The sequence below is a fragment of the Babylonia areolata genome, chromosome 23 (genome assembly GCF_041734735.1).
Source record: "Babylonia areolata isolate BAREFJ2019XMU chromosome 23, ASM4173473v1, whole genome shotgun sequence".
NCBI classification, from domain to species: Eukaryota; Metazoa; Mollusca; class Gastropoda; order Neogastropoda; family Buccinidae; genus Babylonia; species Babylonia areolata.
This window is the reverse complement of record NC_134898.1, coordinates 1,246,728-1,260,774: the sequence shown is the minus strand read 5'-3', so window position 1 is coordinate 1,260,774 and position 14,047 is coordinate 1,246,728. Positions and strand designations below refer to the sequence as shown.

The following is a 14,047-nucleotide window of genomic DNA, read 5'->3' as shown; positions in this document are numbered from 1 at the left end:
AGAATGAAAGTCCAATATTTTAACGGCTCAGTTATTGTGCCGGTCAGTGGACCCACACATGACAACAAGAACAGACAAAGCATGGACCCCACACATGACAGCAAGAGCAGACAAAGCATGGACCCCACACATGACAGCAAGAGCAGACAGAGCATGGACCCCACACATGACAACAAGAACAGACAAAGCATGGACCCCACACATAACAAAAGCAGACAAAGCATGGACCCCACACATGGCAACACGAACAGACAAAGCATGGACCCCACACATGGCAACAGAACAGACAGACAAAGCATGGACCCCACACATGGCAACACGAACAGACAAAGCATGGACCCCACACATGGCAACAGAACAGACAGACAAAGCATGGACCCCACACATGGCAACACGAACAGACAAAGCATGGACCCCACACATGGCAACACGAACAGACAAAGCATGGACCCCACACATGGCAACAAGAACAGACAGAGCATGGACCCCACACATGGCAACAAGAACAGACAGAGCATGGACCCCACACATTGACAACACGAACAGACAAAGCATGGACCCCACACATAACAACATGAACAGACAGAGCATGGACCCCACACATTGACAACACGAACAGACAAAGCATGGACCCCACACATGACAACATGAACAGACAAAGCATGGACCCCACACATGGCAACAAGAACAGACAGAGCATGGACCCCACACATGGCAACAAGAACAGACAAAGCATGGACCCCACACATAACAAAAGCAGACAAAGCATGGACCCCACACATGGCAACAAGAACAGACAGAGCATGGACCCCACACATGACAACACGAACAGACAAAGCATGGACCCCACACATAGCAACATGAACAGACAGAGCATGGACCCCACACATGGCAACACGAACAGACAAAGCATGGACCCCACACATGGCAACAAGAACAGACAAAGCATGGACCCCACACATAACAACATGAACAGACAGAGCATGGACCCCACACATGACAACAAGAGCAGACAAAGCATGGACCCCACACATGACAAGAACAGACAAAGCATGGACCCCACACATGGCAACATGAACAGACAAAGCATGGACCCCACACATGACAACATGAACAGACAAAGCATGGACCCCACACATGACAAGAACAGACAAAGCATGGACCCCACACATGACAACATGAACAGACAAAGCATGGACCCCACACATGACAACAAGACCAGACAGCATGGACCCCACACATGACAAGAACAGACAAAGCATGGACCCCACACATGACAAGAACAGACAGAGCATGGACCCCACACATGACAACAAGAACAGACAAAGCATGGACCCCACACATGACAACAAGAACAGACAAAGCATGGACCCCACACATGACAAGAACAGACAAAGCATGGACCCCACACATGACAACAAGACCAGACAGCATGGACCCCACACATGACAAGAACAGACAAAGCATGGACCCCACACATGACAAGAACAGACAGAGCATGGACCCCACACATGACAACAAGAACAGACAAAGCATGGACCCCACACATGACAACAAGAACAGACAAAGCATGGACCCCACACATGACAACAAGAACAGACAAAGCATGGACCCCACACATGACAACAAGAACAGACAAAGCATGGACCCCACACATGACAAGAACAGACAAAGCATGGACCCCACACATGGCAACAAGAACAGACAGAGCATGGACCCCACACATGACAAGAACAGACAAAGCATGGACCCCACACATGGCAACAAGAACAGACAGAGCATGGACCCCACACATGACAAGAACAGACAAAGCATGGACCCCACACATGGCAACAAGAACAGACAAAGCATGGACCCCACACATGACAAGAACAGACAAAGCATGGACCCCAACAATAACAGACAGACAGACAAAGCAGTGTACCTTCAGGGTGACAAAGGTCCTGTTGTGGCCGATCATCTTGCTCACGGCTTCCATGGCTGTCTGAGACCACCTGGTCTTGTCCGTGGTGCCTGTGGGCATCAAGTCAGCGATGTGGCACCGCTCGGCAAAGCACTCCTTCCTGCCGTGGACCTTCTTCAGCGGCTTCAGGTTCCTCTGGGGGATCATGTCGATGTGGCCATAGTCCACCAGACTGACCTGAACACACCAACACAGCTCTTCTTTCACACAGTCTGGGAAAGCTGAGGGGCCAGGGGGCAGGGGGGATAACAACTCTGTCCAAAAAGCTAACACACACCAGCAGGGCGCCACATTTTATACTCAGTTTGGTTGGTTCATCCTTTTGTGGTGTCAACCTACCTTTGTTTTTCAAGATAAATATGATTCTGATTCCAGTGCATACACGCACACTCCATCCATGACAAAAAAGCATACCTAGCTCACACAGACACACACACAACCTACTTGCACACACACCCCCCCCCCAACCAAATCCAGACAAAAGCAGTGTCCCTACCTCACACAGTCCATCATCCCTGACGACCAGGATACATCCCCTGTACCAGCGCTGGTCGTGGCCACTCTTGGCCGCACAGAACTCCCCCGGAGCCCAGTTGTGGCTGACCCAGTATGCCATGTCGTATGATGACATCTCCACCATCAGACTGCAACATCACCCCTCAGTAATCATAGTCAGGCACACCCCCAAAAACAAGAGTATGGCTGCCTACATGGCAGGGTAAAAATGGTCATACATGTAAAAGCTCACTTGTATACATATCGGTGAACGTGGGAGCTGCAGCCCACAAAGAAGAAGATTGTAATCAATGCTCAACTTTTACCTGGCATCTTTTCCAGTACAAAAGCTGCTCAAAGTGCCTGACAGGATCCAGAGACATGACATAAAAACTCATCACAGTCTCTGTTTTAATTTCAAGCGTGTGGACTCATCCATACATGCTGCACCACATCTGCTTTGGAAAAAGGAAAAGAAAAAAAAAACAGCAGCTGATGTCTAATCTTCATGTAAACCTATACACGCTGGTCAGGCCTTGACGTTCACTGCAAGTAAGAATTGTGCTTATGTCATGTCACACACAGTTGTGATTGTCAACATCTATTCAAATATCACTTTTCACACCTGAATGTCATCCTTACAATAAACCAAACAAATGAATAAGACGGCAGGAGAAGAGGGGAGCTGTACGAGTAGTGCTACACAGGGCAGTCAGAGGGTGGAACAACAGCTGAAATGTCAGAAATCAACACAAGTACAATGAAAATATCAAATGTTTCACCCAGGCGGAAAATGGATGAACAAACTCTAGCTTTCTTACACCAGTGCCCTCATGATAAAAAGGAACAAATAGTGAAAAAAACAAAAACAACCACACACACAAAAAAGCAAACAAACAAAGCGTGTTTCCCCTGACTGACCTGAACAGCTCGTGCTTCATCTCTGTGAGCTGGATGAAGAATTCGCTGGGAGAGAAGTAACCGCTGATGGCCACCTCCACTGCACCCACCTCCAGCTGCCAGCTCTCCCCCATGCCCAGCTCCTCTACCCTCTCCTCCTCACCCACACACGGCTCAACATCATCGCTCTCCATCACCGGCTCCTCCAGGCTCTCCGAGGTCATGGCGGCCGTCGCTGTGGGAGGGGAGGTCACCGCTGCCTTGCCGCGTGACCTGGCCGAGGGTCTGGCTTTGCCTGTCTCCTTCAGCTTGGGGGCGGTGGAGGTGGAGGGGACTGGGGGCCCGATGTGATATCCCCCCGACATGGGGGAGGGCGACCGGGTGGAGGATGGGGTTGGTGGCGACAAAGACGGGATCGTCTGCCATCACAAGTCAACACCACAGTCACCTCTGTCCACAGCATTGTGTCACAGTCATCACACACAGCTGATCATGATACAGGGTTCGTAAAAAGTTAGGGACCACTGCTGCAGTGATCACACACAGCTCATGATACAGGGTTCGTAAAAAGTTAGGGACCACTGTTGCAGTGATCACACACAGCTGATCATGATACAGGGTTCGTAAAAAAGTTAGGGACCACTGTTGCAGTGATCACACACAGCTGATCATGATACAGGGCTCGTAAAAAGTTAGGGACCACTGTTGCAGTCATCACACACAGCTCATGATACAGGGTTCGTAAAAAGTTAGGGACCACTGTTGCAGTGATCACACACAGCTGATCATGATACAGGGTTCGTAAAAAAGTTAGGGACCACTGTTGCAGTGATCACACACAGCTGATCATGATACAGGGTTCGTAAAAAAGTTAGGGACCACTGTTGCGGTGATCAAAATACAGTGTTCATAAAAAGTTAGGGACCACTGTTGCAGTAGTCAAAAACAGGAGATAAAAATTCATAGCTAAAAAAAAACAACAAAGTTAAGGACTACGTGGGAACTTTCAGTTTTCTTCTTGAGGTCACGGTGAAGTGATGCTGAATTTCCAGCAAACAGTGGTGAATGCAGCCAGTGCAAACAGCACCACTCACAACCACAGGTACTTTCGTGCATTTTTCCTTCCCATTTTTCACAGTGAGAAACCACAGCTATCTGTGTGTGCATGTTTGGAAGGAAGGGCAGCAACCTGTTCCAGTCATCAGTTTCCTGATGATCCCCACACTCCACAATTTGAATCTGAAATAACTGCTTCAAGATATGCATCTGAAGGACAGATATAAAACAAAGCCCACTGCTTCCACTGCCATGCTCCAACAAGTATTCAAGAAGCTTCTTCCCCCCAACCCACTGAACATACTATAAATGTTATCCTAACATCCCCCACCTCTTGGCAACCACTGGTCACCCTCCAATCACAGATTCAGACTTTAACGTAACAAAATGTCACAGCAAAACATACAGCCAATTGTAACCCCCCCCACCCCGCTCCCCCCTTCAATTCTCTCATTTCAGGGGAATAAAGGTGGGTGAAGGCATGTTTAGAAAAGAATCCAAGGTGTTAGAACACTTACTTCAGGGGTTAGGGTAATTTCCTTGAAAGATTCCTCAAGCGACCTGCAATCCAGAACACACCCACAATTACAGCAGAGTTAATCGACACCTTATGAAGAAAAATAAACTAAATATACACAATAGTTATCAATCCTTCATTCTATCCCTTGTATCTTATAGTGTACCCCTGACACACATTCATCTATCCAAGCAGACTGACTCAAACTGCCATCTACATGCAGTCAGGTGAACTGGACCACTGAAGAGCAAACCCTTGAACACAAACAGATTTCACGGTAGTTTCTTTTCTTTTCATGAAGACGTCTTGCTACAGCATGTAAAGGTGTTGAACACAAACAGATTTCACAGTAGTTTCTTTTCTTTTCATGAAGACGCCTTACTACAGCATGTAAAGGTGTTGAACACAAACAGATTTCACAGTAGTTTCTTTTCTTTTCATGAAGACGTCTTACTACAGCATGTAAAGGTGTTGAACACAAACAGATTTCACAGTAGTTTTTCTTTTCATGAAGATGTCTTGCTACAGCATGTAAAGGTGTTGAACACAAAGATTTCACAGTAGTTTCTTTTCTTTTCATGAAGACGTCTTGCTACAGCATGTAAAGGTGTTGAACACAAACAATTTTAACAGTATTTTCTTTTCTTTTCATGAAGACGTCTTGCTACAGCATGTAAAGGTGTTGAACACAAACAGATTTCACAGTAGTTTCTTTTCTTTTCATGAAGACGTCTTGCTACAGCATGTAAAGGTGTTGAACACAAACAGATTTCACAGTAGTTTCTTTTCTTTTCATGAAGACGTCTTGCTACAGCATGTAAAGGTGTCACACACAAATCCTGACTTTAGGTCCCAGTCTGGTCATTTCCCAAGTTTTACTTTTTCTGTCTCTTTCATCACGTCAACATATGTCTGAATGTTATAATCAACAAACTGAGTGGAATCACATTTATTCACATTTCCTTTTACTGCACTGCAGATTTCCCCCCAAAAAAGTTATGATTTTTCAAAAATTCATTTTGATTTTTTTTATCCCTTTTTGTTGCAAGATCATCATCATAGCATCCTCCACCTCCATCAATAAGAACAAAAAATGTCCCAAACTTTGTGGCCTCTCATGCCCTGCTCTCATGGTGACCTTAGTTTGGATCTCCTTCCACCTCCGTGCTTTGGGCCAGTCCTGTCATGGTCTTCAAGGTATCTGGTGTCAGCAGATTCAAGGCGGACTGTTGCTGCCATGTGCTGGCCGTCTCCATTCTAGAAGGGGACACTCACTCAGTCCGGCTCCGTGGCTAAGCTATTATTATTGTCAGAAGGGGGCTTAGTACGTGGAGTCTGAAGTATGTTAAATCAGAACAGGCACTGCTGAACATCACTGAAGTGACTTGGCAGCAGTGCAGGGTATTCTCTGCTGTGTGGCCTTTTTACAGCCACAAGGTATTCTCTGCTGTGTGGCCTCTTTACAGCCACAGGGTATTCTCTGCTGTGTGGCCTCTTTACAGCCAAACAGTTCAGCTGACATAGTGACTGCCAGAGATGAACCCAGGTGAAGCTGTGTACGGGGAACTTGGAATGAGCAGCATGGAAGTAATGCCAATCAAACTGAGCAGATGATGGGACAGCACATGTGTGGGGGGTCCAGGAATGAGCAGTGAGGGAGTAATACCACTGATAATGTGATAATGCACATGATGGGGCAACGACAGTAACACTCAAGTGCAGATGATGGGGGGGAAAAACTATACATACATACATACATACATACATATATATATATATATATATATAGAGAGAGAGAGAGAGAGAGAGAGATGCACTGACAGCATTTCCACACACACACACAAGGCACTGACCACTGTCCAGTACTTCGACCAAAGCCGCGGCGGACCAGCTCGTAGTTAACACAGCACAGAGAGTTATTGTGGCTGGTCACCACGTACAGAACACCCACCAAACTGTTGGGCTTCTCGCCTAAAACACAGTGATATACATTACTTCATTATCTCACAGTGAAACAGTGATATACATTACTTCATTATCTCACAGTGAAACAGTGATATACATTACTTCATTATCTCACAGTGAAACAGTGATATACATTACTTCATTATCTCACAGTGAAACAGTGATATACATTACTTCATTATCTCACAGTGAAACAGTGATATACATTACTTCGTTATCTCACAATGAAACAGTGTATATATATTACTTCATTATCTCACAGTGAAACAGTGATATATATTACTTCATTATCTCACAGTGATATACATTACTTCATTATCTCACAGTGAAACAGTGATATACATTACTTCATTATCTCACAGTGAAACAGTGATATACATTACTTCATTATCTCACAGTGAAACAGTGATATATATTACTTCATTATCTCACAGTGATATACATTACTTCATTATCTCACAGTGAAACAGTGATATACATTACTTCATCATCTCACAGTGAAACAGTGATATACATTACTTCGTTATCTCACAATGAAACAGTGTATATATATTACTTCATTATCTCACAGTGAAAAAGTGATATATATTACTTCATTATCTCACAGTGAAAGTGATATACATTACTTCATTATCTCACAGTGAAACAGTGATATACATTAATTCATTATCTCACAGTGAAACAAAGTGTATATACATTACTTCATTATCTCACAGTGAAACAGTGTATATATATTACTTCATTATCTCACAGTGAAACAGTGATATACATTAATTCATTATCTCACAGTGATATACATTAATTCATTATCTCACAGTGAAGCAGTGTATATACATTACTTCATTATCTCACAGTGATATACATTACTTCATGATGTCAATTACTTTATTGAATAATCTCACGATGAGAAATTACACAAGGTGTGGCAATAACAAATAATCATTAACAATAAACATGACAAATTTTTGAGATATGAGCATAAAAGCATTGCACATGAATCATTCATTTTAAACATTTAATAAATACAGTAAATTTGAAAGACATGAACATTTCACATATCACATGCACATTCATTCTTCACACTGTCACACAGTGCACTCTCACAAATCAAGGACATGTGTTACATGCCATCTGCCACATTTCACACATTTTTCTGGTGGACAAAGTGAAGTCTTTCTTTGACAGAAACTGCTAAGGTCTTCAGTCACACAATGTGTGTGGGATTTCTGGAAACCTCATCAGCCTGTGAGTATTTGTATTCAGTGCCAGCAAAAAAAAAAAGGGAGAGGGGGGGGGGGGGGGGTAAAGAAATAAGGAATTTCTATCATGGAAATACATTTGAAGTTCTCGAACCATTCTGCACAACATGAAGCTTTACCTAACACTGTGAAACCAAACCAAACTGGGTGAGGTTTTCACCCTGACTTTGCATTTGGCCAGCAGTGTCATACTGACATGTCAGACGAACACAAGACGCCTGCAGTCAGAAGTTGCTCTACGCAGCACAAACCAAATGTCGATGGCTTGACGTCGTCCAACACAGTACAGATTATCATTATAATGTTTCAATCAAAATTTGCAGTGAAGCAATGTCAAACATAAAACAATGTGAGAAATGAAGGTAAAGTAACAACAGGCACCAGTGAAATATATAGTATATGATGCCACAAGCTGGTCAGGAAAGATGCCAGCCTTACACAGTTTAAGTGGAAACAGTTTTGTCTCTTATTATAGAAAGGCAATTAACAAGTAGTGGTATCAACAAGTCAATCATGTCAATCATGTGTACTCACTGCGTGCGGTCACCCGGAACTGACACAACTGGAGCTCAGACATGGCTCGGAACCAGTCGTTGGCCTGCACACACACACACACACAGATGCAAACATGCGCACATACAAGCAAGCACCCACACAAATATGCCTCACTTTATCACAGTTGTTAGATACTGTTTTCCAGAAAGAAAGCTTTCGGTTGATTAATGAATACTGATCAGGCTTGTGTTCATAATTAATAGTTATCAATCATTTGTACTTCCACCCCCATCTTGACTTATGATCGCTTTTGCAAAAAGTAAACAACAAATGAATGGATGAATGTGCTGTCTCCTTTGACAATAAAGTTATCAAATGACCACATCACTGCACACACCAAGAAAAACAATACAATGTGCAGAACAAACTCAGTGATCAGGACATGCCAAGCAAAAAGATAAAGTGACAAGGAAAAATAGACACAGTGGTTGAGACAGAGAGAGGGAAAGAGAGACAGAGACAGAACAGGCTGACACTCATCACTACAAATGCACTTTCACCAACCTGTATCTGTCCTGGACAAGAGACAAGGGTTTTGAGTGTGCAATGTGTCACTTCACTGCACTTTGCTGAACAGAAAAGCAGAGGAAGAAGTCCAAACAGAGAATGGTGACTGACACCCTGACCTGTAAGGTCTGTCTGATCTCAGTGAGGTGACAGCCCATCACTGACACCCTGACCTGTCAGGTCTGTCTGATCTCAGTGAGGTGACAGCCATTCACTGACACCCTGACCTGTCAGGTCTGTCTGATCTCAGTGAGGTGACAGCCCTTCACTGACACTCTGACCTGTAAGGTCTGTCTGATCTCTGTGAGGTGACAGCCATTCACTGACACCCTGACCTGTCAGGTCTGTCTGATCTCAGTGAGGTGACAGCCCATCACTGACACCCTGACCTGTAAGGTCTGTCTGATCTCAGTGAGGTGACAGCCCTTCACTGACACCCTGACCTGTAAGGTCTGTCTGATCTCAGTGAGGTGACAGCCCTTCACTGACACCCTGACTTGTAAGGTCTGTCTGATCTGTGAGGTGACAGCCCTTCACTGACACCCTGACCTGTAAGGTCTGTCTGATCTCTGTGAAGTGACAGCCCTTCACTGACACCCTGACTTGTAAGGTCTGTCTGATCTGTGAGGTGACAGCCCTTCACTGACACCCTGACCTGTAAGGTCTGTCTGATCTCAGTGAGGTGACAGCCCTTCACTGACACCCTGACCTGTAAGGTCTGTCTGATCTCAGCGAGGTGACAGCCCTTCACTGACACCCTGACTTGTAAGGTCTGTCTGATCTGTGAGGTGACAGCCCTTCACTGACACCCTGACCTGTAAGGTCTGTCTGATCTCAGTGAGGTGACAGCCCTTCACTGACACCCTGACCTGTAAGGTCTGTCTGATCTCTGTGAGGTGACAGCCCTTCACTGACACCCTGACCTGTAAGGTCTGTCTGATCTGACCTGTAAGGTCTGTCTGATCTCTGTGAAGTGACAGCCCTTCACTGACACCCTGACCTGTAAGGTCTGTCTGATCTCTGTGAGGTGACAGCCCTTCTTTGTGGAACATACCCCTCAGCAGCACAAAAGGAGTCAGACACAAAATATGATCCCCAGTCAACCCCACATCATGCACTCCCTGTACCTCACCTGATCTGACCACTGGGCCCCGTCCACCGGCTCCACATCAGCTAGAGACACCTCCAGAGCCTGCAATACGACACACCATGTCAGTACACAACACAGCACACACTTCCAGAGCCTGCAATACGACACACCATGTCGGTGCACAACACAGCACACGCTTCCAGAGCCTGCAATACGACACACCATGTCGGTGCACAACACAGCACACGCTTCCAGAGCCTGCAATACGACACACCATGTCGGTACACAACACAGCACACACTTCCAGAGCCTGCAATACGACACACCATGTCGGTACACAACACAGCACACACTTCCAGAGCCTGCAATACGACACACCATGTCGGTACACAACACAGCACACGCTTCCAGAGCCTGCAATACGACACACCATGTCGGTACACAACACAGCACACGCTTCCAGAGCCTGCAATACGACACACCATGTCAGTACACAACACAGCACACACTTCTACAGCCTGTGATAGTCATACAGACACTGGGTTACTCCACTTCTTTCTGTCTAATGAAACATCAAGTGGAAAGAGGTAATTTTTAATGAAGACTACTGCTTACCCTACTCTATTTGTAAAGATAAAAAATCTAAACCTAACACACACACAAATGATTTCATGCAAGCGATTGTTGTGTGAAAAACATAAAAACAAAAACAAATCCCCCAACAACTTGGCAATAAGTTGGCTAAATTCACTAACTGAGAATAAATAAAACAGGGGCATTGGGTAACCGAGAGTCAGTGCACAGTGCCTCACCTGCATGGGGTACTTGATGTGGTCGTCAAGGATCTTGCAGATGTCAGTGTGGCTGACCACCTCCTTGTTGCCATAATCTACAAACTGCACCTCTACTTTGCCATGGCCGGGAAGGCCCGTCACCCGCGCACGGTACCAGTTGCTGTCCTTGGCGTAGCGTGCCACACAGATCATGTCTGTCACACACACAATAATGTTATATTCTTATCTACTTCTGCAATACAAGCAGAAGCAAATACAAAGCACTTTACAAATGCAATACTTATAATTAACTGATTAAGCACATGAGATAAAGTGGAAACATAAGAAAAGGGTCATAAAAAGCACACTCATTTACATTAAAAAAGAAAGCACAATTCCTCACAACAGAAGACCTCTACAGGTGCAGACAACTACACAAAACACGTCTCTAATACAAAACCACTGACCCTTCTTGGGGCAGAAGACCTTGTACAGGGGACAGACAACAATACACAAAACACGTCTCTAATACAAAACCACTGACCCTTCTTGGGGCAGAAGACCTTGTACAGGGGACAGACAACAATACACACACACACATCTCTAACACAAAACCACTGACCCTTCTTGGGGCAGAAGACCTTGTACAGGGGACAGACAACAATACACACACACACATCTCTAACACAAAACCACTGACCCTTCTTGGGGCAGAAGACCTTGTACAGGGGACAGACAACAATACACACACACATCTCTAATACAAAACCACTGACCCTTCTTGGGGCAGAAGACCTTGTACAGGGGACAGACAACAATACACACACACACATCTCTAACACAAAACCACTGACCCTTCTTGGGGCAGAAGACCTTGTACAGGGGGACAGACAACAATACACACACACACATCTCTAACACAAAGCCACTGACCCTTCTTGGGGCAGAAGACCTTGTACAGGGGACAGACAACAATACACACACACACATCTCTAACACAAAGCCACTGACCCTTCTTGGGGCAGAAGAACTTGTACAGGTGCTTGGTCTCCTGGCGGTACACCTCCTGCATGGCCATCAGCAGTTGCTGCAGGTGCCCGTGACTCGCCTGGTTGTACAGCTGCAAAGGACTAACTGGTATGTTAGCCTCCGCTTTAAATGAGCCTGCAATCTTCTTTCCAAAACATAGTACAACCAGAGTCAGCGTTAATACTCATTTCAAAACATAGTACAACCAGAGTCAGCGTTAATACTCATTTCAAAACACAGTACAACCAGAGTCAGTTAATATTTATATCAAAACATAGTACAACCAGAGTCAGCGTTAATACTCATTTCAAAACATAGTACAACCAGAGTCAGTTAATACTTATATCAAAACACAGTACAACCAGAGTCAGTTAATACTTATATCAAAACACAGTACAACCAGAGTCAGTTAATACTTATATCAAAACACAGTACAACCAGAGTCAGTTAATACTTATATCAAAACACAGTACAACCAGAGTCAGTTAATACTTACATCAAAACATAGTACAAGAGTCAGAGTTAATACTTATATCAACACATACAGCTACTGCCTGGGAGTGACTGGTGAAGTATCTGTGCGGCCATCCATCCATGTCTTTCCCCACAATCATTTGTTCCACCAGTCGACGCAGGTCTTACAGGCAGACAACTACAACTACTGGTAATACTAAGTATCTAAATAACGCTCAGTCTTGTGCAGAGAACAAGTCAAAGCGCTTACACACAAGTCATTCACACCCATGAATGGCTCTTAATTCAGATCAAAGATGTAAACAAAAATCTACAGAAACTGGAGCATGCTGACAGACTTTTCATAATGTCCCAAATTCTCAGGCACATACAGAAACTTCTTTTAAAAAATCAGTTGTAACAAAAAGCTAATTCCTCACAACAGTCCAAGAATTACCTTTCCTGTTGTCTAAGTTATAAAAAAAAAAAAAAAAGAAAAAAAAAAAAAAGATATATATATTCATTTATATTTACTTTTTTTTTTTTCAATGGCAAGCATATATGCATAAAACAAAACAGTCAAGGAAATGAAGAGACTGTTATCATACACGCACACTTTTTTCAGTGGCAAGCTTAATCATCCTTCATCTCTGAAGGTATGCAAAGCTGCGCTTTGGGGGGGGGGGGGGGGAGAAAAATGTTTAAACACACCAAGGAACCCAACTCTTATTTCTACATCTTGTTCATTTGGGTGTTATTCTACCACAAACCTAGAATGAATTATTCTCCAAATCTGCATGATTCCATCAACTTTTATCACCTGCATTAAAAAACAAATGATAGCCCCCAAACATCCCCTCCCTCACCCCCCACCTCCTAAAAAAAAAAAGAAAAAGAAAAAAAAAAAGATCACCACCTGAACTGCAATAGCTGTCACAGCCATGGGCATGTAGTTTCAGATATTTCCAAGACAAATACTGCTGTGTGTGGAGGGGAGGGAGGGAGAGTGAGACTGATTTTGAAGTACTGTGATTTTAATTGGGCATTATTTGGGCTTTGTGAAGTATGGGACTGGTTTGAAGCATTCAGCTTTTTTGTGAAATACGATTTGCAATATGAGATTTCATCATTTAGGTATTGTGATACAGGTGTTGCAATATGAAATTTCATCATTTAGGTATTGTGATACAGGTGTTGCAATATGAGATTTCATCATTTAGGTATTGTGATACAGGTGTTGATATGAGATTTCATCATTTAGGTATTGTGATACAGGTGTTGATATGAGATTTCATCATTTAGGTATTGTGATACAGGTGTTGATATGAGATTTCATCATTTAGGTATTGTGATACAGGTGTTGATATGAGATTTCATCATTTAGGTATTGTGATACAGGTGTTGCGATATGAGATTTCATCATTTAGGTATTGTGATACAGGTGTTGATATGAGATTTCATCATTTAGGTATTGTGATACAGGTG

The 14,047-nt window shown here is 43.9% G+C and overlaps 1 protein-coding gene across 1 annotated transcript in view; it reads right to left on the bottom strand.

Moving 5' to 3' along the window:
* The window catches only part of LOC143298256 (RING finger protein 17-like), a 57,881-nt gene that overhangs the window by 16,683 nt on the left and 27,151 nt on the right, over window positions 1–14,047 (bottom strand). Inside the window, exons 22-30 of the mRNA XM_076611070.1 lie at window positions 12,092–12,200; window positions 11,120–11,295; window positions 10,350–10,409; window positions 8,690–8,753; window positions 6,785–6,902; window positions 4,933–4,975; window positions 3,380–3,777; window positions 2,460–2,607; window positions 1,925–2,140 (exon numbers count right to left, since the gene is read on the bottom strand). Of these exons, the coding sequence (XP_076467185.1) occupies window positions 1,925–2,140; window positions 2,460–2,607; window positions 3,380–3,777; window positions 4,933–4,975; window positions 6,785–6,902; window positions 8,690–8,753; window positions 10,350–10,409; window positions 11,120–11,295; window positions 12,092–12,200 (1,332 nt within the window). The remainder of the gene's footprint in view (window positions 1–1,924; window positions 2,141–2,459; window positions 2,608–3,379; window positions 3,778–4,932; window positions 4,976–6,784; window positions 6,903–8,689; window positions 8,754–10,349; window positions 10,410–11,119; window positions 11,296–12,091; window positions 12,201–14,047) is intronic.